The following is a 26,339-nucleotide window of genomic DNA, read 5'->3' as shown; positions in this document are numbered from 1 at the left end:
ATCTTGGAGAATTGGAGGATTGGAGAGGTTACAAAGATAGGAAATGGCGAAACCCTGGTGAGATTTGAAAATGAAAATGTGAATTTTAAAATCAAGGCATTGCCAAGGAGCTAATATATTTCTGTAGTACTCTGCATTGGAGTGGTTCAGAGGAATGATGAGGTTGATTCTGGCAATGGCAGCTCTAAATTGTAAAGGCACAGAATGAGAAGCAGTATAATCCAGGTTTATGTTGAAGTGAAAGAAATGGAAAATGAGAGTGAACAACTAGAATATCCACGTACACGGTGCAAATCAGATCAAATATTTGTGGAGTTTGTTTTCCCCCAGAGTACTGTATATCTGGAACAGACTATCAGCAAAAAGGTTGATTGCTGTTAAAGTTTGGGCGCGGGTTTGAGGGTTTTAAGATTTATTAATACATATAAATAATTGACAACCTCATGCACTATACATATCAGGGTAATCATCATAATTGGCAATCGCTCATGTAGAGATTGATTCTTCCCTGCAGATGGCTGTGTGGACGTGAGATGTCATTGATCATCATTTTGGTCACGATTGGTATCTGCTTCCCATGCATTGATGTTAATAAAGCAGATCCTCGTGGAGGCTTTGCGATTGTCATTGAAATATTTACTTTGGCTCTCATGCCATGGCATAGCTCTGAGTAGTGCATCAGTTTGAAATGAAATGAAAATCGCTTATTGTCACAAGTAGGCTTCAAATGAAGTTACTGTGAAAAGCCCCTAGTCGCCACATTCTGGCACCTGTTCGGGGAGGCTGGTACGGGAATGGAACTGTGCTGCTGGTCTGCCTTGGTCTGCTTTAAAAGCTAGCTCTTTAGCCCTGTGCTAAACCAGTCTTCAGTTGAACATTCTGTCAACATGCTGCCTCCATTTTATCTAAAATTAGATTATCATGGCATTTATATTGACATATCTGTGTGTTGGAAGACCTTGTGCTTTTGTTGATAAAGGCAATAGTGTACTCGAAGGACTATGGAAATATGATCTGTGGAAAGCAACCGTTTAAATAGATGCAACTAGATAGGATTTGTATATAGTGTTAAAAGTAAATAAATAATTTGTTGCTAAAATATTGTTTCTCTTGTGCAGGTTACTTACCAGCTAAAGGTTCTTACCACGGCTTTCTTTTCAGTGACTATGCTCGGTAAAAACCTAGGTGTTTATCAGTGGCTCTCGCTCTTAACGTTAATGGCTGGTGTAACACTTGTTCAGGTATGTGTAATAAGAACAGAACATAAGAACTAGAAGCAGACAAAGGCATCTAGCCTCTCGAGCCTCCTCTGCCATTCAATAAGATCATGGCTGATCTTTTTGTGGACTCAGCTCCACTTGCCCGCCTGCTCACCTTAATTTTTTATTCCTTTATTGTCCAAAATCTATCTACCTTTGCCTTAAAAACATTTAACGAGATAGCCTCAAACGCTTCACTGGGCAGGGAATTCCATAGATTCACTACCCTTTGGGTGAAGAAGTCCTCAATTCAGTCCTAAATCTGCTCCCCCTTATTTTGGGGCTATGCCCCCTAGTTCTTGTTTCACCCGCCAGTGGAAATAGCCTCCCTGCTTCTATCCTATCTATTCCCTTCATATGTTTCTATAAGATCGCCCCTCCCTCTAAATTCCAATGAGTATAGTCCCAGTCTACTTAGTCTCTCCTCATAAGCCAATCCTCTGCACTCCGGAATCAACCTCGTGAATCTTCTCTGCACCCCCTCCAGTGCCAGTACATCCTTTATCAAGTGAGGAGACCAAAAAAGTATACAGTACTCCAGATGTGGCCTCATCAGCAACAAAGAACAAAGAACAAAGAAATGTACAGCACAGGAACAGGCCCTTCGGCCCTCCAAGCCCGTGCCGACCATACTGCCCGACTAAGCTACAATCTTCTACACTTCCTGGGTCCGTATCCTTCTATTCCCATCCTATTCATATATTTGTCAAGATGCCCCTTAAATGTCCCTATCGTCCCTGCCTCCACTACCTCCTCCGGTAGTGAGTTCCAGGCACCCTACACAGTTGCAGCATAACCTCCCTGCTTTTAAACTCTATCCCTCTAGCAATGAAGGACAATATTCCATTTGCCTAAATTACTTGCTGCACCTGCAAACCACCTTTTTTGCGATTCATGCACAAGGACACCCAGGTCCCTCTGCACAGCAGTATGCTGCAATTTTTTACCATTTAAATAATAGTTCATTTTACTGTTATTCCTACCAAAATGGATGACCTCACATTTAGCAACATTGAACTCCATCTGCCAGACCCTTGCCCACTCACTTAAACTATCTATATCCCTCTGCAGACTTTGTGTCCTTGCACACTTGGCTCTACCACTCAGCTTAGTGTCATCTGCGAACTTTGACATATTAATCTTGGTCCCCAACTTCAGATCATCTATGTAAATTGTGAACAATTGTGGACCCTGAGGGACACCACTAGCCACTGATCGCCAACCAGAAAAACACCCATTTATCCCCACTCTTTGCTTTCTGTCAGATAACCAATCCTCTATCATGCTAATACATTACCCGTAATGCCATGCGCCTTTATCTTATGCAGCAGCCTTTTGTATGGCGCCTTGTTGAATGCCTTCTGGAAATCCAGATGCACCACATCTACTGGTTCCCCATTGTCCACCGCCCTGGTAAAGACCTCAAAAAATTCAGCTAAGTTAGTCAAACATGACCTGCCTTTCACAAACCCATGCTGTGCCTGCCCAATGGGACAATTTCTATCCAGATGTCTCGCTATTTCTTCCTAAACGATAGATTCAAGGATTTTCCCCATTGCAGAAGTTAAACTAACCGGCCTATAGTTACCCACCTTTTGTCACTGTTTTCCAATCTGCCGGAACCGCCCCCAAGTCCAGCGACTTTTGGTAAGTTACACGAACGCATTGGCTATTTCCTCCCGCCACCTCTTTGAGGGATGCATTCCATCAGAGCCAGAAGACTTACCTACCTTTAGCCCCATTAGCTTGCCCAACACTAGCTCCTTAGTGATAATGAACGTTTCAAGGTCCTCACCTGCCATCGCCTCCTTGCCAACAATTATTGGCATGCTCCTTGTGTCTTCCACTGTGAAGACCGACACAAAATACCTGTTCAATGCCTCAGCCTTTCCTCATTTCCCATTATTAAATCTCCCTTCTCATCCTCTAAAGGCCAATGCTTACCATAGCTACTCTTTTTTGGTTTATATATTTGTGGAAACTTTTGCTTGCCATAGCTACTCTTTTTTGTTTTATATATTTGTGGAAACTTTTGCTATCTGTTTTTATATTCTGAGCTAGCTTACTCTCATAATCTATCTTACTTTCCTTTATAGCTATTTTCATGGCTTTCTGTTGACCTTTAAAGATTTCCCAACCCTCTGGTATCCCACTAATCTTTGCCACTATGTATGCTTTTTCTTTCAATTTGATACCTTCCTTTATTTCCTTCGCTATCCATGGCTGATTATCCTTTTTGCTACAGTCCTTCCTTTTCACTGGTATATGCTTTTTCTGAGCACTGTGAAAAATCTCTGAAAGTCCTCCACTGTTCCTCAATTTTCCCACCACAAAGTCTTTGTTTCCAATCTACCCTAGCCAACTCCTCCCTCATCCCATTGTGGTCTCCTTTGTTTAAGCACAAGTCACTGGTATTGGATTTTACCTTCTCACACTCCCATCTGTATTTTAAATTCAACCATACTATGATCGTTCCTTCCTAGAGGATCCCTAACTATGAAATCATTAATTATTCCTGTCTCATTACCCAGAATCAGATTTAGGATAGCTTGCTCCCTCGTAGGTTCCATTACATACTGTTCAAGAAAACTATCGAGGATTACTGAGCCCTTTTTTAATAAGTTTAAACGGATATTTCTGTGACAGATGTTTGCAATTGATTCTATCAGTTGAATATTTGACAATACAACGAAAATTCAAGCTTCAACAACTTGGTGTGCTGTTACTATTTAATGTTTTGTTTTTAATTTTACATATTTAATTGCATTAAAACTGTTTTTCAAACTTTTTTTCCGGGACCCATTTATACCAACCGGCCGACCCTCGCGGCCCATGTCGACCAACCCTTGTGGCCCACGCAGGCCGACCCTCGCGGCCCGCGCCGGCCGACACTCGCGGCCCGCGCCGGCCGACACTCGCGGCCCGCGCCGGCCGACACTCGCGGCCCGCGCCGGCCGACACTCGCGGCCCGCGCCGGCCGACACTCGCGGCCCGCGCCGGCCGACACTCGCGGCCCATGCCGGCCGACCCTCGCGACCCATCATTTTCTCTTACCTTGTTTGTTGCTTACAAAAATGGAGGAAATGGTTTTGGGTCCCTTTGGCCCCAAAGGCAGCGCGGTAGCACTGGATAACACTGGCTTCACAGCGCCAGGGTCCCAGGTTCGATTCCCTGCTGGGTCACTGTCTGTGTGGAGTCTGCACGTTCTCCCCATGTCTGCGTGGGTTTCCTCCGGGTGCTCCGGTTTCCACCCACAGTCCAAAGACGTGCAGGTTAGGTGGATTGGACATGCTAAATTGCCCTTAGTGTCCAAAAAGGTTAGGAGGGGTTATTGGGTTACAGGGATAGGGTGGAAGTGAGGGCTTAAGTGGGTCGGTGCAGACTCTATGGGCCGAATGGCCTCCTTCTGCACTGTATGTTCTATGTGATGGTCCTTTTGTCCCTTTGGCCCCCCGAACTTGAAAAAACAAGGCTGCGACCATATTTAAAAAAATGCGGCAGCACTGCGCATGTGCACCGATGATCGGGCACGCATGCGCAGAGCGGCCAATTTTTAAAATCTGTTCCTAGCCATTTTGAAGGCCGCTCGCAGCTGGCATTATTAAAAGCTGGCTGCTGCGGCTGTTACGGGTGGATTTGCACGCTCGGGAGCGCCGCGAAGGACGTCTCCGTAACCCTCCCAACACCCGCCCGCGGGTCACGCCCCTGAGTTTGACACTGCCTGCATTAAAAGATATAGCACAATATACAGTTACTAATTTAAGTCCCAACAGCATGGTTTTTGAATGTATGCTGATCTTAATTGGAGAGCATACACATTTATTTTCAAACTTTCTCCCATTTAAGTCTCTTGGATTAATTGCCAATTTAGCTGGGGGAGTGGGGTAGGCCGCTTGCTGCATTTCATTGTCTATTGGAAAGAACACAGAGTTCTTATTGAGGCATTGCAGCTAATGTTTCCTCATCTTGAAAATGGAAAATAATTGTAAAGCTATTTCTTTGATGTTAGTGTGGTTAATTCTGTGTTCAAATTAAAATTTGTTTTAACATAAAAATAACTTATTGGTTAGAGTCCTCACTCCTGGGGTGAAGTATCCTTTCCTCACAGTTTTACAAATTTTGAAAAATTGTTTGGGGTTCTTGTTCGTTGTCCCCAACAAATGTTGGGGTCTGGTGATTCGAAAAACAAACCTGTTGGACTTTAACCTGGTGTTGTAAGACTTCTTACTGTTCAAAATCATGGTCAGCATTTTAATAAAAAATATTTACTTCAAATAAGGAACAGTTGGAAATGCTCATAATTTATTATGTGATTAACTTTAACCTTTTGTATTTCTTTAGGGAATTAATATCATTCAGAAAATGAAATGTTTTAAAATAGATAAATCTGGGCAACATTTTGACACTTTAACATGTTTCAAAGGTTTTTTTAAAAAGAAGATTGTCGTGCAATTCATTTTAAATAGCGACAGAAGTACTGCTTCAAACAAGTGTAAATTTAAGCCTAAAGAATTTAGACCATTGCAAGCCTGTGTTTTCTGAAATTAATTGCGAAGGTATACAAGGAATACATCAGCCTTACAATCCTCTTGAGATCTCTACATTCCTCCATTCTGGCCTCTTACACGTCCTGATGTAATTACACCACCATTGGTGCCGTGCCTTCAGCTGCCAAAACTCCATACGCTGGAATTCCCTGCTTAAACATCTACACTTCTACCTCTCCTACATGATGATTTTTTTTTTTAAATCTCTGATTATAACTTTAATTTTTAAGTGGGCCAAACCAAAAGGAGAACTTTGAATTTACATATAGCCTTTCAAATCCTTAATATCTCCCAAATCACTTCACTGTTAATTAAGCACTTTTGAAGTGTCACTATTTTGCAAACAAATGTGGCAGTCAATTTGAACACAGCAAGGTCCAACAAACAGCAATTGATAAATGATCATTCAATTTGTTTTTGATAGTGTTTGGTTAAGGGATAAAAGTTGGTGAGGGCACCATGAGAACATCATGGGTGGGATTCTCCGTCCTGGCGCCTTACATTTCAGCTTCACCCCATCGGCGGGATGCTCCGTTATGCCAGCCAGTCAATGGGGTTTCCCATTGTGGGGCAGCCCCATGCCATCGGGAAACCTCTGGGCTGCCGGCAAAACGGAGCATCCCGCCGGCGGAGAATCCACCCCATGTTCTTCGTCAAGATCTTTTACACTTATCCAACAGTTGACCTCTGTTTAATATTTCATCCAAAAGTTGGCATCTCCAATAATGTATTATCGTACAGAAGTATTAGCCTAGATTGTACACTCCGGTCATACATTAGGGTTTGTACCCACAACCTTCTGATTGTGATGGGGGTGTTATAATAGAGTCAAGTTGACATCTCTGTTAATCCTTGACTTGCTGTAATATCAAAATATTATTCCCAAATGTATATGTTCACAGCAATCTTGGATTGTTTCCATGTTGCTAACGTAAAATTGTCTAATCTGTTTCAGTGGCCAACCGACACCATGGAGGAGTCAAAACAGGAGCTCTCTGCAGGTTCCCAGTTTGTAGGTGTGATAGCGGTGCTCACTGCTTGTCTATCCAGTGGATTTGCAGGAGTTTACTTTGAGAAAATCCTAAAAGGGACAAAGCAGTCTGTTTGGGTTAGAAATATTCAATTAGGTGAGTAAACTGTGACATCTGGATATTTCTATTTTGACCTATAATTGCAGTCCTAAAATTTAACTTAAATGTACAGTAGTATTATTATTTGGCACATTCTAATAATCTTTATTGTCACAAGAAGGCTTACATTAGCACTGCAATGAAGTTACTGTGAAAAGCCCCTAGTCGCCATATTCCGGTGCCTGTTCGGGTGCACTGAGGGAGAATTCAGAATGTTCAAATTACCTAATAGCACGTCTTTCGGGACTTGTGGGAGGAAACCGGAGCACCCGGAGGAAATCCAGACAGTGACCCAAGCCGGGAATCGAACTTGGGACCCTGGCACTGTGAAGCCATAGTGCTAACCACTATGCCATCATGCCGCCCATCAAAATAAATATCTACGTATAAGGATTGTGTTATTTGTCATTGATTTAAAATAGATTAGTGATATGTTTACCAGGGACCAATCCTAATGCTCCTAGTTAAATGTTGCCCAAGCTCCTTGTTCCCACTTAACTGGAGCCCCAAGGTTTCTCTTGAGGCCCTTTCCTGTGCTATTTTTCTATGATCTACATCTGTGGAACAACTCCCTGACATCCCAGTACTGGTCAGGACAACAGCTATGGATCTGGCATGACCCAACAAACATAGAGCAAAGTGCTCATTTCCCAAACCCTCTCTCGTAATTGGTGTTTATATCACTCCTCGATGATCTCTCCCATCTGACCCTGGATATATCGCTGACCCACTACATGTTGGCTGCTTTTTCTGCAGTTAAAGAGACACAAATTGACAGTCAGCAGAACGACATGCTTTGATAAAGTACAACTTGGCATTTAAGATCTCAAAACCTCCCATCTTGAAACTTCCAGTTCAGATATAAACATCACAACTTACATTTATATAACATCTCCTGCCATCGTTGTCCCTTCACAAGCCCCACATGTGAAATTCACATGCCATCTTTGCAGCCACTGGTGAGTCCAATTAATCTCTATGTAATCACTTATGCCAGCATCACTGAATAGCTCTGTGAGAGCCTCATGTTTATATTTATGTGAATGATCAGGGAGGTAGGTAATTCAGTGCCAAATATAAGAGGTGAGCACTTTCATGACCCTTTCATGTCGCATGAAACAAACGGAAAGACAATATGACCTGCAAGTCAGAGGATTTCTGAAGCTTTATTAATGGAGTAGAAATACTAGTAATACCATTGTAAATGACAATGTTGCTGTCATAATTTGGGATTCCTGAATTGACTAGAATGGCATAAATATAACCAGTTGTATAATTGATATCCACAATAAAGAGAAATATAATTGAAGCAAATAAACTGGTATTTGGAGGATTGAGCTGATAATGAAAGAGCAGGAAACCTCTTGAACAAGATCGTGGATTGGAGATCAATTCTAAGATGCACACAGTGAACTGTGTGACATAAAATGTATTGATAGCTTGGAGAAGAGGTTAAGATGTGATTTGATAGATATATTCAAAATCTTAAGAGTTTTGATTGAGCATAAATTTCAAGTGGCAGAAGGATTGGTAATGAAAATACAAGATCTAAAGTAATTGATAAAGGAACAAGAAGCCACTCCCTGTGGAGTTTGCACATTCACACCGTGTCTGCATGGGTCTCACCCCCACAACCCAAAAAAGGTGTGTGGGGTAGGTGAATTGGCCACGCTAAATTGCCCCTTAATTGGGGGAAAAAAAGAATTGGGTACTTTAAATTTTGAAAAAAAGAAGGAACAAGAAACAACGTGGGGAGCTGGGTGAGGGATGGAATAAGCAGCGAGTTGTTATGCTGTGGAATACAGTGTATGAAAGGACAGGAGAAGCAGATTCAATAGCAACCTTCAAAAGGAATTGAATAAATACTTAGGGTTATGATGAAAGCAGAATGGCATGATCGAATTATGTAGCCCCTCCAAATAATTAGGAGGGGCATGGCTTCATTCTTTGCTGGATCGTTTTATGATTCTATAATAATATCTAAAATATGGCCAATTCCATTAGTTTACTACTAGTTTACATTTAGTTTAGTAGGGTAGTTCAAAGTTTCAGGGGGATACATGAAGTTAAGTCCAAAGTGACATGATCAACTCCAGCTGTACATCAAATAAAAGCAAAATACTGCGGATACTGGAAATCTGAAATACAAACAGAAATTGTTGGGCAAACTTGGGTCTGGCAACCTCTGTGGACAGAGAAACAGAATTAACATTTTGAGTCCATATGACTTCTTCAGAGCTCAATCATTCATCATAGGCCAACATTAATACTAGGATTATGTTACAGCCTGCTGGATTGGGATATTGTGTAAGGATACACCAAGGCTTCAGTGCTCATCTATGTACAGAAATAAAAGTTCTAAACACTGGTGTCAGACACTTTGAAGTTTATTAAAGGTGAAAGGGACTTACTTGGGTACAAAACCCTGAAACCCACGGCAATGCTTAGCTGTAGAAGTTACAGTAATGGAGTTCAAATTTATGAACCTCTTGCTTCTAACTTTGCATGGTGCACAGTGGTTAACACTGCTGCCTCACAGCTCCAGGGACCCAGGTTCAATTCTGGCCTTGGGTGACTGTGTGTGGAGTTTGCACTTTCTCCCCGTGTCTGCTTGGGTTTCCTCCCACAGTCCAAAGATGTGCAGGTTAGGTCGATTGGCCATGCTAAATTACCCCTTATTGTTCAAAGGGTTAGGTGGGGTTACATAGAACATATAGTGCAGAAGGAGGCCATTCGGTCCATCGAGTCTGCCCTGACCCACTTAAGCCCTCACTTCCACCCTATCCCTGGAACCCAATACTCCCTTCCTAACCTTTTTGGTCACTAAGGGCAATTTATCATGGCCAATCCACCTAATCTGCACGTCTTTGGACTGTGGGAGGAAACCGGAGCACCCGGAGGAAACCCACGCAGACACGGAGAGAACGCACAGACTCCGCACAGACAGTGACCCAGCGGGGAATCGAACCTGGGACCATGGCGCTGTGAAGCCACAGTGCTATCCACTTGTGCTACTGTGCTGCCCATACTGGGTTACTGGGATAGGATGGATGCGTGGTCTTGAGTAGGGTGCTCTTTCCAAGGGCCGGTGCAGATTCGAAGAGCCGTATTGCCTCCTTCTGCCCTGTAAAATTCTATGATGATTTCAATTATTTTTGTAACCTTCCAGCAGCATTACTTCAAATACATTCCATGAACTTTATGCACGTTACACTTGTTTGTACCATCTTTAAATTTTAAAAAAGCTTTATTCTTTAGACTCCCTTCTAGATACTAAGATAAATAACCAACCAACAAACCATCCTTATAGAACACGTCCTCCTGATTACTGTATCCTTCCATTTTAGTTTCTTGCAAATTTGAGCATTAAAATCTGAGTTTATAAATAAACTTAGATGGTAAAATTAAATATCCCATTCCAATTGTCGCTCCATGCCCTACTTTTGCTGGGTGTCTAAAGATTTCAGTAACAGTTTGTGCAGCAATAGTTTGACTTAATTTAACAGTAGTAATGATTTGAAATGTTATTAATATTTGAACTGAGATCTGTTATGTTACATTGCAATGGAATTGATTTGCAGTGGTTGAGTTATTCCAGTGTATTTTTTTTCTTGCAGCTCACTTTCATTCAGACAGGCAAAATGTACTCTGTTGTTTAAGTCTTGATCAGGTAGGTTGTGAAGACTGCCACTGGCAATAAAGCTCTGCAAACTTTTAACTTTGGGACTTAATAAACAAAACACAATTTTTCACTGGAAAGAAGAAAGACTTGCATCTATACAAGTGTCGATGACAATCTCAGTACATCCCAAAGTGTTTTGTAGCCAATTAAATTGTTCTTAAAAAATATATATATTTTTATTGAACTTTCAGCATTTTATATCCAAAAACGACAAAGCAAAACAAAAAAAAAGCCAACAACTGTAACAATCGCCCTCTTAAAAAAAATATAACCCATACAGCCCACCCCCACTCACAGCGAACAGTGACCAATTCCTTAAAGTGCAATATGAGCGGATGCCATCTACGGTAGAACCCGTCAATTGATCCCCTCACAGTGAAATTATCCTTCTTGAGGTACAAAAACTCCATCAAGTCACCTAGCCACACTGAAGCACTAGGTGGCGCTGCCTACCTCCAACTCAGAAGAATCTGCCGCCAAGCAATCAATGAGGTGAATGCCAGGGCATCCACCCCCACACCCGTCCTCAACTCCGGCTGGTCTGGCACCCCAAATATAGCTACTAATGAACAGGGCTCGAAATCAACTTCCAGGAATGCCAATATGGTACAGAAAAAGGCCCTCCAAAAACCCACCAATTTGGGACAGGACCAGAACCTGTGCATGTGGTCTGCAGGCCCTCTCAAACACCACTCGCACATATCCTCAACCCCTGCAAAAAAATCGACTCATCCTGACCTTGTTGAGGTGTGCGCTAAACAGCACCTTGAGGTGTATCAAGCTCAACCTTGCACAGGGTGACGTAGCATTCACCCTGCAGAGGAACTCACTCCACACCACCTCCTCCAAGATGGGTCCCAGCTCCTCCTCCTCACCTGGTTGCCTTCCACCGAAACCGGCTCTCCCCGCCCCAAGTTCTGTCCATATATCCCAAACGTGCTGCCCTCTTCCGACCCTGCCAATAAAGTGGACAGTGGCCCTACCGGGAATCTTGGAAATGTCCTCCAGTCAAAGTACCTGAACGTATCTGCCCCCTCCCCACACACACAAAGTCCTGCTTTCTCCTTCAACTCCTCCAAGCTGGCAAACCCCCTCCAAATAAAAATCCTTGCCCTCTTCAGCCCCTTACCTTTCCACCCCCCAAATGTGGCATCCAATTTCGCCGTCTCAAACAAATGTTTCCCACCAATTGGGGCCCATCATGATACTGCCCTCAATTGAAAATGCTGACGAAGTGGAGAGGACCACTGGGTCCGAAGACTATTTCGCTGGGGCAATGGCAGCGACACTGTCACCATCGCATCCAAACTAGACCTTTTGCACGTCCCCAACTCCATCACATCCATGTAACGCCCTGGTCCCCACACCACCCCAATGCCTCTGCATTAGCCGCTAATAATAAAACGTCAAATTTGGCAGTGCCAACCCCACCACCTGCCTATTTCTCTGTCAGACCCCCCCTCCGAATCATATGAAGCCCGTTATGAGCTGCTCAATCCCCCCCAAAAATGACTTGGATCGAAAAATTGGAAGGATTTGGAATAAGAATGCAAATCGCGGCAGGGTATTCATCTTAATGGATTGAATTCGGCCTGCCAACGACAACGGAAGGCTGTCCCACCTCTCTAGATCTGCCTGACCCTGCTCGCCAAGCTAGTGTAATTCAATTTGAGAAGCCAGACCCAATCCCAAGCCACCTGGACTCCCAGATACCAGAAACTAGGCTCAACCGAACGGAATGGCAGCCCCCCACCCAGCTCTTCTTCAAATTAGAGCCATGGGATCCTTCATGTCCAGCAGAGCGGACAGTTGGAGCCTCCTTTTAATACCTCGTCTGAAAGACAGCCCTTTCAACAGTGCAACATTCCCTCAGTATTGCATTGGAGTGTCAGCCTTAATTTTTGTGCTCCAGTCCTGCTGTGGAACATGAACGCTCACCCTACTGACATCGGGGAGGGTGCTATCAACTGAACCTCGGCTAATATAATTAAGTTAATTATAATTAAACTCTTTTGGAGGATAATGAGCAAGATTTTTATAGTTACAATGTTTGTGTGAGAGAAAGGGAAGCATTAAAGAAATATAAATAATCATGGCAGCTCCAGTACTGATACTCCCGCTTCAATAAAAACAGTGGCTGTATGACGTTTGCAACAAAATGAAAGCAGCCAAAGTGCAGAATTACATTTTGTACAACTGAATTAAAACAAAACCTTCAACATAAAATCTGATACATGAAGCAGGTTTATGACATTTTTGGATAGGGCTAACGTAATTTAATTTGACCCACACAAAAAAATACACGAAACATGCATTTGTTTCTCTGTTGTATATGTTTGGAATGTAAAACATGACAGTTTTGTCATATTTATTTTCAAGATGGATATGTCATGTGAGTGAGCCATCTAAGCTCATCTAAGCTTCTGAGCCTTCTCAGCTGAAGTAGATGCACCCAATCTGCCAAGATCATCTTGCTAGATTCTACAATTTCTGCACAGTAATGGAATATCAAAGGTGTTAATAGTGATGCAACTGTGGTATTTAAATTTTAAAACCATGAGCATTTTTATTTACTCATATTAACTTAGACCAAGATCTTTGGTTTTGCTTTTAAAAACCTTCAGGAAGTGATAGGTGCAAGTATTCTGTACTTGGCTTCCCTTCATGCACATCCCCAATTTGAGGTAATGCCAAGAATGGTTTAAAGGTTTTACAAAGTGTGATTGAATGTAAGAAATTAGTATATATTTTATTTATATCTGTTGCAGTAAGGTTTTTAAAAACCTGGGTTACGGTATATATTTGTTTCAGTAATATTTTTAAAGACCCTAGATTAAGGTATCCAGACTGTGTTTGCTAAAGCTGTAATTAAGGAATCGTAAAAGGTGAGGCCATGAGTCATTCTTTTTTTTTAATCCATTACTTTATCAGAGTTACAAACCCAGAGCTCAGAGTGTGGACAGGGGCGAACCCCTAATCCAGCTCCTTGCCTGCTCCAAAAACCAATTCAAATTAAATCCAATTCATGGTCTCCACAAGTGAGACATACCAGATCCAGGCATTATACCTGAGCCCACGCTCATCTTAGCCAAAAGGCCACGAAGCGCTACACTTGATCTTAGCCAAAAGGCCGAGAAGTGGTCATGAGTCATTCTAATCATTTACCTGTTTACATGTAGAGGGCTGAGGATTGTCTGGAGAATAGATAATCTATGAGGGGTTGTTTTTAGTCCTTGCCAAGCCAGTCATGTGACATCTTAGTGGGATACATATGATGGGAATTACTAGGAGGAGCCAGGTCTGTCTGTAGTTTTGTAGTTTGGCATAGGATTTGAGACTCAACAAGACAGAAAGATTTTAAGTGGAACAGCAGTTTTGCCAAATGCTGCTAGGTTGAGCAAAAGTACTGGTTCTGCTTCTGAAAGGTTCTCTCTGTCCCAAGTCGCTACACAACTAAGCAAATAATCTAATTTGTTAACTTTATTTCTAAGTGACATTTGAACTATATTGGGTTGCTTAATTGGAGTTAGTAGAAGGTATAGATTGGAAGTTTAAGTTTTTCCTTGTGTTTCAGAATTGTTTAACTGATAATTGTAAAACTATTTTCTTTGATGTTAATGTGGGTAATTCTGTTTTTAAATCAAAGATTGTTTCAGTCAGAATCATCCTCCCTTGCTCACAGTTTTACAAATTTTTAAAAATTGTTTTGAATTCTTGTCTGGTATTCTAACAAATGTTGGGGTCTGGTATCCTAACAAAAGTCAGCAGTCTCATATATTAGTTTGATCTTTTGATTACAATTTTTATTTAATGTGATCATTCAGCTGTAACCAGACAACACATTCCAAGTGTTCCATTCATTTCCAAGACAAAAGGATGATCATCATTTTCAGCGGCACGGTAGCACAGTGGTTAGCATTGTTGTTTCACAGTGCCAGGGTCCCAGGTTTGATTCCCAGCTTGGGTCACTGTCTGTGCGGAGTCTGCACATTCTCCCAGTGTTTGCGTGGGTTTCCTCCGGGTGCTCCGGTTTCCTCCCACAGGTCCCGAAAGACATGCTGTTGGGTGAATTAGACATTCTGAATTTTCCCTCCGTGTACCCGAACAGAGCCAGAGTGTGGTGACGAGGGGATTTTCACAATAATTTCATTGCAGTGTTAATGTAAGCTTACTTGTGACACCAATGAAGATTATAAAATTATTCAGGAAAATCAAGAAAGATTAATCTCTGCCTACATATTGATGTAATTCAATCCAAATATTAGATGTCTGCGATAACTAAAAGGAATATCATAATATGTTGAAAAGCTTTTCTTATCTCCTGTAGGTTTATTTGGAAGCATTTTTGGAATGATGGGTGTATATGTATATGATGGGCAACGAATAAATGAAAACGGATTCTTCCAGGGGTACAACAAATTCACTTGGATTGTTGTCATTCTACAGGTCTGAATTTAATCTTAATGCAAATGTAAATATTGAAATCTAACGGGAGATTTGTCTTTGCTGGTGCAGTACAGCACTGTGTAAGCTTTGTTGCAAAATTGGGTATGAGCTTCTTAGTTTATTCTCCATTAAAATGAATGATCGGAAGTCATTAGAACATTTGTGTAATCAGAGTTTACTCCCAGTGCAGAAGAGGGATATCCGTGCTCCCAATCTCCATGGTAGGTTGTGTTCCTCAGTAGATATTAAGGAAGAAAAACATCTGTCGACTAGCACCAAATTAAGGTTTCTTCCAAATGTTGCTTTGGATTTATTTTACAGTAGTGAAATAACTTTGTATTGTTACTATCCTTTTCAGTTTTGTTCCAATCGGACGGAAATGGAAGTCAAGTAAATATTTTTGCTTCCATCTATTGTTCGACCACTGGAATAGAATAATCTTTTTAAGGATCTAAAAGGGAAAAAAAGAACAAGTTATGAATTGCAGACTAGGACCTGTGGGAACTGAAAGATAAACTGTGAAATAGTGCAACAATATTGTATTTGAATATAGGTAATAAGGTGAATCGTGAGACAGTTGAGAAAAATAGAATAGCGGAGTGGTTTAAAAACTTAAGGAAGAATTTGTCTGAACTTAAATCACTTTTTTTTTTTCATCCCTGTTCCCTGTCTTAATTTAGGTCTTCTGATCAGATATTCAAGATATCTTTTGTTGGTCTTCATTTTGTTTAAAAATAAATTAAAATGTGTTGAGGTTGGCAGCTGATTGGCACCTCTTTTTGCACTGAAGTATAATTTCATTAAATTATCTTCACTGCTATGTGATCTGATCACATTGCCATTATCTGTCAAGCTCATACATGACATTGTGTGACAGTGAAAGATACAGCATCCCCTGCCAAAGTGGTAATGCAACGAATGAGATTCTCCCATTCAAAAGGAGACTTGTTGGTCCATTTGACATAGCAGCTCTCTAGAAGTTATCCACTTAAGCGGGCGGGGGGGGGGGTTCAAGTGTTATGTGGCCCTAAATTGGTGGCCAGGAAAAATGTGCACTTGGAGCAGGAAATACACTGCCCACCAGATGAAGGTAAAGTGAAGTGTCCATTACCCACACAGGGTAATCAGGGAACACTTAACTTGAGCATCCCCTAAATTTAAAACATAACAGTTAAGTGTTCGCCGTAATCACCATGGCTCCCAGTTCTGAGATCCCAAATGTCTAATCTCCCTACCCAAACAGGACCAATATTTCCAAGACACCACTCCACTTATTCGATTCAGCCCGCTCCCACAACACACATCTTCATTATGGTGAAAAACTCCTTTCCAAATAACACCTGTTAACTGGTACCTACGCAGCAGTTCGAGAACATTACTCACTACCGTCTTCTCGAGGGCAATTAAGGATGAGCATCAAATGCTGGCCTTTCCAGTGACACGCACATCCAGAAACAAATAAAAAATGTCGAGGCTAAATAGCCAGGGCACCTTGGATCTTGCCATTGATGTGCAGGTGTATAGCACTATACTGTGAGTGCCCTAAAATGTTGGCAAGAGACAACTGCTCATTGATGCTCAGTTTGGGTTCTAACAGACCACTTGGCTCCAGATCTCATAGACACGAGAGCTGAATTCCAGAGGTGAGGTGAGAATAACTACTATTGATCTCAAAGAAGCATTCGACCGAGTGGGGCACCAAGAAGCCCTAGTAAAACTGAACTCTATGGGGATCAAGAATGTTTTCCAGTGACTAGAGTCATACCGAGTACTAAGGAAGACCATAGTGATTGTTGGAGGCGAATCACGTCTGCCCCAGGACATCGCTGTGGAGGTCCTTAGGAAACATCCTTTGTTGTTTTATCGATGACTTTCCCATCATCATCAAAATTAAAAAAGGAATTGATTGTCAGGGAACATTGGACAAGTTAATTAACTTGAATTCTGAATGAAGAACAAGGTCTTGAGTATAATCTTCTTGGGATGTGGACATTGTTGGCAAAGGCAACATTTATTGCCTAGCCCCAGTTGTTATACTCCCTAAGCAGATAGTATAACAACTGAATAACATGCTAATCTACTTCAAAAGACAATGAATTATCAATTACATTGTGGAGAACTGGAGTCACATGTAAGCTGGTCCCTATTAAATTAATTTCAACCCACAGTAAAAGACAAGGCAGGTCCATGGAAATTACTACACAAATGCTGTCTGAAAAAATGGTAAATAAAGTTATCTGGACTTCAGTAAGTAAGTGCTGTAAAGAATCTTATTCTTGTAAGTCTGTACTCAATATCTATTGAACACATCCATGATGGTTAGTCACTTTTAGAAACTCTTAAATAAGTATGATTGATTAAAAATCAAAGTGTCTAAATAACCTTCGTGAAATCGATCTACTTCGACAGTGGTTACTTGAGGATGGAATATCTTCATGGTGCATGGTTGAACAGTTCATTTATCTGCTAAATATGTTGAGCCAAACTAACTTGGTTTATGTATGAATTATCAAATATGGTGCCTGAAGAGACCTACTATTTTAATTTCTTTCTTCTAAGCTACTAGTTATATGGATAAGCAACCTAGATGGCTCCATTTCAGTGGCAACAACATTTTGAACTCCAATCCAACCCTGGAAAATGCCACAATGGCTCAGTTTGTAGCAGTCCCCATGCTCTCTTGTATCAAAACTGTTCTAGATACTTTGTAAATTTTAAAATTGGTAGAAAAATAATTTGTTGGCATTCTGAGGTCCATACTACTAAAAACCAAGGTGCTTTATTGGTTTCTTTGGTTGACATTGATAGTGATGTCAGACTGTATTGTGCTATAATAGCCATTTGTAATTAAGTTTTTTTTTTTTTGTTATAAACAATTACTATAATTCTAAACATACAATTATTTCTTCATAATACCCTTATTTTGTTTACTGTTTCCAGGCTCTCGGCGGTCTAGTAATAGCAGCAGTCATCAAATATGCAGATAACATCTTAAAAGGATTTGCCACATCGTTATCTATTATTCTTTCAACATTGATCTCTTATTTTTGGTTGCAAGACTTTGTTCCTACCAGGTACTGAGCAAGGGAAGATTTGTTTTCTTGATTCCTTGTGCTGTTTTTGTCCTTAACTTTGTTCTATTTTTGCTTTAAGCAAAATAACGTGTCAACACCCAAGTACGGTTAAAGACAAGTTCTGCATTCAATGTTTGAAATTATTTTCTTAATAAAGACTATTCAGTATTGAAAACTTTATTTTTTAAACATTATCAATTATATAACATTACATTGAAACATAAAGAACAAAATAATGCAGTATACAGTTATGGGTACAGGGATAACTTTGTAATTACTTCCAATTGGTAAAGTGACAGTTTGCATTGGAGAAACATCTAAAATTCCAATTAATAGAGAATTCTGATTGGTAGAGTTCCAGATAAAACACAGTTTGCTGTACTTTTATAAATCTGACCTGTTGTTTCTAAAACATAATGCAACAACAGGTATTTGAAACTAGCTCTTGTCCCAAACATGTTTTATTTATTTTTTTAATTTAGTGTACCCAATTAAATTTTTCCAGTTAAGGAACAATTTAGCATGGTCAATCCACCTACCCTGCACATCTTTTGGGTTGTGGGGGCAAAACCCACGCAATCACTGGGAGAATGTGCAAATTCCACACGGACAATGACCCAGAGCCGGGATCGAACCTGGGACCTCGGCGCCGTGAGGCAGCAATGCTAACCACAGTGCCACCGTGCTGCCCTAAACATGTTTTATTTAATATGAAACCCATTACCCAATTGTGTCATTATATTACTGAAACTGCCCTAGGTTTTATCACCAAATTCTTGTTGCAAAAGTTACTATTTTCTGTCAGTTCTGAAGACATTTTTATCCCATGGATTGTGTCTAATACAGCTGGGTGAGACAGGAGGACACACCAGATTCCTCCTAATCACAGATATAAATGTAAAACCTTCTGGCTTTCAGTGCTTATAAGTTTTTCCAAATATAATCTGTTTTTCACTGGGGAGGCGACTTTCATCCTATGTTAATGCAACTGATTCCGATCCAGGTTCCTGGAGACATAAATCAGTGATCAGACATGCTCTCCTGCAAAAATGCGGTACTTGCCTAAACTAAAATATGTTGACGCTGACCAGTGGAATTCCCGGAAAATGGCTGTGGGACCCTTTTGTTCATAATATTTGTTCATAATATTTGTTCATATTACTGAGTGGACTGCAATGTCTTTTGTTCAAGGAGAAAATTAGATGCTATTCTGCTTAAGTTCACAAGAATGCTGGAGGAGGTGGGAATCTATAGTACGAGGAGATACTTGAGATACTGGAGCTATTTCCCCTAGACCAGAGAATGATTAAAGGGGATTTCATAGATATTTTTTGAAATTGAAATGTTTTTATAGAGTAAACTAGGAAAGGCTGTTCCCCTAGGGAGTCAGTAATAAAGGGTTACCATTCCAAATTTTCACTTGAGAGTGAGGAAAAGTTAGGTTAACTTTCTTCAAAGAGCTGGCACAGAAGGGCAGCACGGTAGCGCAGTGGTTAGCATTGTTGTCTCACGGCGCTGAGGTCCCAGGTTTGATCCCGGCTCTGGGTCACTGTCCGTGTGGAGTTTGTACATTCTCCGTGTTTGCGTGGGTTTAGCCCCCACAACCCAAAGATGTGCAGGTTAGGTGGATTGGCCACACTAAATTGCCCCTTAATTGGAAAAAAATGAATTGGGCACTCTAAATTTATTAACAAAAAAAAAAGAGCTGGCACAGATGTAATGGACCAAATGGCCTCCTTCTGTGCTATCACCTTGATTATTTCATCAGGCTTTGACAAACACAATCTTGTGTCACCTAATAATTATTTTCTAATTAAGTGCCACATTTTGCTGTTTCAGGCTTGATGATGTTCTGCATAATGCACATTAACCCTACATTTTAGGTGCTGAACTTAAAACCTAATCTCAAGAAACAGTATTTTTTTCTGAATAGGAAAGGGATGATGAATACCATGGACAATTGATTAGGTAGGACTTTAACCAACAAAAAATTTATGAGCTCAGGTTCCTATATATAAAAATATATATGGGGCTGGTTTAGCACAGGGCTAAAGAGCTGACTTTTAAAGCAGACCAAGGCAGGCCAGCAGCACAGTTCAATTCCTGTACCAGCCTCCCCGAACAGGCGCCGGAATGTGGCGACTAGGGGCTTTTCACAGTAACTTCATTTGAAGCCTTCTTGTGACAAAAAGTGATTTTCATTTCATTTTATATATTTATTAAATGAGGTGAGCCAAAGAAAATTCATTAATATACTAGGTAGCAAAATATAAACTGCTTCAAACCCAAGGTTCCATAATGAAATTCTAAACTGATGTTGGAGTCAGATTAATTTTCTTCATTAAAGCTGCATATAAAATATGTTGCATGTGTATTTGAAGCTTTTGTGGGGGAAGGGTAACTTCATCTCTAAATCTCTGTTTCTCTGTTTTAGTGTCTTTTTCTTTGGGGCCATCCTGGTGATAATTGCAACGTTTCTATATGGTTACGAACCCAAGAACACCTCCAATCCAAGCAAAGCATGATGAAGTATCAGTCAGCAGAACACTCCATTCATGTGCAGATGTAAATCTCATCGAGGAGTCTAAATGCTGGCATCTGGAGGCACTTTGCAGAAAACCGTCCAAGATATGTTTTTTAACGTCGAGAATTGATATTAAGGAAACTGCTGGCATTATAACATTACGTGGATGAAAATGAGAAATTTTATGTATTTCATAGGATCTTGGTGAATGTATAGACTAATGGTACTCTCAGTTTTGAAATATCAATGGCCAAATACAAAGCATCACACATGTAGACAGATAAGTAGTTAAAAGAATCATGCTTGAGCTCAGTGACAGAAATAGACCTATGCAATGTGCAATCAGGGTTCATAAATTGACAGTTTACTGGTAAATGGGTTTTGACACACAAAATGTTTTAACTCAAATTGAAGACAAGTTTACAAGATAAAGCATTTTCATTTTTATGTCTATATAGCTATCCTATATCTGTTTTTCACCCAAAATTACAATAATTTAGTCCAAAACTACCTTAAACAAACTGCTGCTTCTTTGTTAAAAAGTTAAATGAAGAAAATCCCATGCATTGCTGAAAGGCAACCTTTCCTTTGCAGTCTTTCAGAAAGCAAAGTGGCCATTTTATTTCCATGCTGCTGAGCACACTTCTGTATTATGAGATTTAATGGACCAAACCATGGAATATGATTCCCAAAGCAGTTAAGAATTCCGGAATTCCATGTGATAAAAACATACATTGACTCATTTAATCACCATAAGCCAGTGACCATGGGTATATGCAGTATTGCATCATATTTTTGTCTAGGTGATCTGTCGTGGAAAAGTCACCTAAAGAATGGTTAGTCTGACTGACTGTGACTCAAATGTTGCTATTCTATTTCTGGCAATGAATAGACTCTTTTGAAAATTGTAATCTTAAAATTCTTTTCATGAGAATAATTCCTAAATCTGTACCTTAAACCTTCTGTGGTCCCTTGCTGTGAAATGACCGGTACTACCTAATTAAATGTTGATAGAAACCTCAAACAGGCAATAGCACTGACATACTCAACACAATGTGATCATAGTTAATGAACCTTTAAATTGTGTTCTCCACATTGAATTGTTTTGCTTCTTCTATTCATATTCATTTTTGTCTATAATTTGACTATATGAAGGTTGTATTTTAATAGAGAGCTTGTATGAATTGCACAAAGAAACTCACTCAAATTTCTTGTGTGGTCCAACTTTTAATAGAAGTTATAGCACAGGTACAGTCATTTGATCTATCAAATCTGTGCCATTTTACCACTCTCCTGCTCATTTAATCCTTTAACTACTCCAGAAGTTATCAAATTACATTTTAAACAATTTATCGGCACTGCTTCAAATTTGGTTTGTCACAAGCATTTCATGTACGATGCATCTGTGTGAGGGGGAAAAAATATTTTTATAATTAGTTTAAATTTGTGCCCCATTGACCAGTAAGGCCAATGGGAAAAAATTATGATTTAACATAATCTTTTTTCATCCCAAAGACCTCTAACTTCACCTCCACACTGCTACAGGAAGAAGCCTTAACCTTCTTGGTGTTCTCATGCAACTTTGTACACTTTGATAGTATTTTAACATAGAACATACAGTGCAGAAGGAAGCCATTCGGCCCGTCGAGTCTGCACCAACCCACTTAAGCCCTCACCCACCCTATCCTGGTAACCCACTAACCCCTCCTAACCTTTTTTGGTCACTAAGGGCAATTTATCATGGTCAATCCAGCTAATCTGCACATCTTTGGACTGTGGGAGGAAACCGGAGCACCCGGAGGAAACCCACGCAGACACTGGGAGAACGTGCAGACTCCGCACAGACAGTGACCCAGCAGGAAATCGAACCTGGGACCCTGGCGCTGTGAAGCCACAGTGCTAATCACTTGTGCTACCGTGCTGTCCATTTTGGTTCATTATTGTTTCCTCTTTTTCTACTGCTTTTATATTCTTCCTGTAATATAGTTTTGTAAAGCTGTGCACAATATTCCCAACTGTGGGCTAGGATCATTTATTTTATTGTGTATGTTCCACATCATGATGATCTTGTTTCTGTGCGTTATTTAAAATCTTAATTTAATTTGCATTTACTTTTCTCACTCTTGTGTTTTTATATTTTTATGCATTCAACAATTTAAGCTCAACTGACTAGTTTATTAGCCATTTATGTCCTCTGCAGTCTATCATACTACTTCGACCATTATCGTCAGTAAACTTTCACTTTGTTCCCTCTATTACGGTCAATGTACAAACAACATAAATGGGATTGACGCCAATCTGAGATACCACTTGCAAAGTCTTTCCAGTTTCTGAAATTTGCCTTCTGCTCTCCAAACAACTCTATCCATAAAGCCACATTCTTCCATGTGCCATTAACTTTACCATAAGTCTCTGATGTGGTATCATCACTTTTTTTGAAAATCCATGTAAGCAGTGTCCACTGATTTTCTTTATCTGTTATCTCCTTTATGATTTTAGTAATGGTCAGGAATGGAGCTGTAGATAGTGCAGTCTAATCATGCAGTTTGCTGGTATGCGCCATGGAGTTAAGACGATATTGATCGATGGTGGAAGATGTCAAGGATAATTAGGAAGTTGGGGAAACCGGAAGATTTCTTGTGACTCCTTGTCCCGTGCATAATCTCTGGTTATAAAGAGGCAGAAATTAACATTGCATTTTCTTTGGTTAATATCAAAAGATACTTGACCTCTGCTTCACATCTCCCCACAACAGCAAGCCTCAGATTGGGATGTCGGCTTGTAGGCACAAATCCCTGCTCTTTTACTCAACTCAGTGAGCTGGTGTTCCCAGTACTCTTCAAAGAATAAAACAATTTACTGGAAAGTATGGACCAAGTATGTTAAGTATCTTCTACTTCATTCCAAAACTGTGATTGGCACCAGAATAGTTCATTTGGTAAAATTCTCCCTATTTTGATACTAGGCATATGACACCTTTGTGGTAAGTTGGCTGATTTCAGTAAAGACAGTAATGAGAGCATTACAGTTGACCGTTTTAGTGATGAGCATTATCTGGACTTCTGTTTATATATGAATACAGGTTAAAAGCAGAATTGGAATTAACAATTAAGCAGGCCACAATTGGGGAGAATGACAATTCTGAATCTGAACAACTGGTTCATACTTTAATAAGAAAAGTGCATTCAGGACAGGAAAGAAAATTCTGTCTAGAGGGAAACCGGTGAAATTGTAATTGGCTACCATTTTGCTGCAGCAAGAATGCAAACAAGCTTTGCCATTTGATGGTGCAAAAATATCCAATTTCTTTGTGTGTGCTTCCTTCTTTTAAAAGTGGTTAGATTTTATTCTCCGTCTCCTTCATTGTCTACCCTCCCCCACAACATATCCTAAATTATTTGAGTTGAAACCTGCTGTATATAAATATTATACATTTTTGTTTTGTTGCAAGTTTCACTCAAATATGCCAGAATAGTTGAGTTATATTCCATATTTAAAGATAATCAAAATAATAATCTAATTTGAAAGATTTAAGAATATATGTTATCTTGGTGAGATGCTGCTTCTGTTAAAATAGATGCCTTTGATGCGTTAAAACAATTAGCATTCCATTCTTTATGCAAAGTATGAATATTTTTAATTAATAGTAGATGAGATATCAATTTAGAGTTTGCTGTAGGATATTTCATTAATTTATTATAATCAAATGCACCACCACTTCACACTACTTTAAAAAAGTGTCACCCACACCCAAAATTATAAGTACACTATTTTAAGCAAGAGGCAAAAAACTAAGTGGACAAAGTGGCGGTCATGTACAATTAATCATTACATTAAATTGAGTAAGTAGCCAGGAGGGACTAAGAAATGGTTTCCTGTTGTCAAATGGTAAGGGGTACCGTGTGCTGACAGTAGTGTTGGATAATGTTTCAGGCTCCAGGGCAAGATATGCCACTTGATAATTTTGGTCTTGAACAAATTGCCTTTGTATCGCTAAGAATTTATACAGTGTTGAATATCATTTAATATGATCACATTTAAAATTACATAATTTTCAAAGTGACTTCTATGGCTCCTTTGCATATGGAAATTATTGCCCATATGTTTTACATATGCCTGGCCTGCGACCAAAGCTTTTAACAATTGTGTAATGGTTAAGATAATGAACCCGTTGAACTTCATGACTAACTCCAGAACACCAATTGAAGTTTAAACTTTTTGGGTATAATTCTTTTGAACGTGAGTAAACATTTTATTGAATCACCTGAACAGTCCTCTTGCATGCAGACCTAAGCTAGTAAAGGGACCATACAAATTGTTTATATAGTATATATTTAGGCCTTTTCTATCCCCCTCCCTCAATAGATTTCCCTATTCTGATGCTTTTACACAATGCAAATGTTAACATTTGTTTTAAATGGTCCATAAGAATGTAGTTAGTTTTGGGCAAAATATAATTTCTAATCTCTCATTATTCACTGAAGTGTGTGAATTTGTTTCATGCAATAAAATTGTTGTTGAAGGGTATGGTTTATTACTGGAAGGTATCTCGGGTTTCATTATTTATTGCTTCTTGCATATAAGTTTACAGATTTTAATATCCGTTCGGGTTTTAATTAAATTGGTATTTTTCCAAGTTGTCAATAGTGAATATTGGAATCATGTCACAGTTATAAATTCCTATATGCTGATAAGTGTACAGTTCTGTTCTAAAATAAAATCCAGCATTGATGTACAGATGAAAAGGAGATGGTTTTTATATTTCTGAGCAGGCTTCCTCTCTTTTGCTCCTCTCCTGAAGGCATTATTCTTCACTGCGGTACAGTTACATGGCTATCGGATACTTATTGATATCTTGGGAAAGTAGCCATCATTCATGTGACAATGAATATTGACTAGCTATTCTAATTCACATTTTATTGAGGTAGTTTTGGTATAGTAACAACAACAAAATAAACAATATACATGAAACCATAAACGTAGTGCAAAAGCCATTTATCTATCGTACAGGTCCCACCCTTATTAACCCCCTATTCTAATCTAAACTATTCCCCACCCCAAGCCGTCTGCCGACAATTAATTTTCCGCAAAGAAGTCGACAAATGGTTGCCACCACCGGGTGAACCCTAACAGTGACCCTCTCAAGGCGAACATGATTTTCTCCAAACAGAGAAAGCTAGCCAGGTCTCCGACTTCGGGGGCTTTGAGTCCCTCCATGCTAATCGTATCTGTCTCCGGGCTACCAGGGACGCAAAGGCCAGAACGCCTGCCTCTTTCTCCTGGATTCCCGGGTCTTCTGACACCCCGATAATCGCCACCCCTGGACTCTGCGCCACCCTTGTTTTTAACACCGTGGACATGACGTCCGCAAACCCCTGCCAAAATCCCCTAAGCTTTGGACATGTCCAAAACATGTGGACATGGCTCGCCGGTCCTTCGCACCTAAGCAAGTGGTGTGCAATTTCCTTGACTTAATTTTCACACTGCAACTTGGAATATGGTAATTTTCATTTACCATTTTATATTCCCATGGCCCCTTAACCAATGAACAAAATAAAGCTCAATTTTCCCTGCGTCAAATTGTGTTTGATAATGCTCCTATGAAGGACCTAGGCAGGTTTTACTATGTTAAAAGGTGCAACACAAATATTTTTTTAAAATATTTTTATTCTCTTTC

The 26,339-nt window shown here is 40.1% G+C and overlaps 1 protein-coding gene and 1 pseudogene across 3 annotated transcripts in view; one reads left to right on the top strand and one right to left on the bottom strand.

The window, feature by feature from the left end:
• Positions 1 to 25,407, top strand: part of LOC140426520 (UDP-N-acetylglucosamine transporter) — a 46,550-nt gene extending 21,143 nt beyond the window's left edge. For all 3 annotated transcript variants that reach the window (XM_072511393.1, XM_072511394.1, XM_072511395.1), the window contains 5 exons: positions 1,119 to 1,241; positions 6,762 to 6,933; positions 14,946 to 15,064; positions 18,005 to 18,138; positions 20,573 to 25,407. In XM_072511393.1, coding sequence (XP_072367494.1) covers positions 1,119 to 1,241; positions 6,762 to 6,933; positions 14,946 to 15,064; positions 18,005 to 18,138; positions 20,573 to 20,663 — 639 coding nt within the window. In that variant the 3' untranslated portion in view covers positions 20,664 to 25,407. The remainder of the gene's footprint in view (positions 1 to 1,118; positions 1,242 to 6,761; positions 6,934 to 14,945; positions 15,065 to 18,004; positions 18,139 to 20,572) is intronic.
• Positions 13,524 to 13,760, bottom strand: LOC140427515 (U2 spliceosomal RNA; annotated as a pseudogene).
• Positions 25,408 to 26,339: the final 932 nt, after the last annotated feature.

Source organism: Scyliorhinus torazame, chromosome 7 (genome assembly GCF_047496885.1).
Source record: "Scyliorhinus torazame isolate Kashiwa2021f chromosome 7, sScyTor2.1, whole genome shotgun sequence".
NCBI lineage: Eukaryota > Metazoa > Chordata > Chondrichthyes > Carcharhiniformes > Scyliorhinidae > Scyliorhinus > Scyliorhinus torazame.
This window is presented reverse-complemented; position numbering and strand designations above follow the sequence as displayed.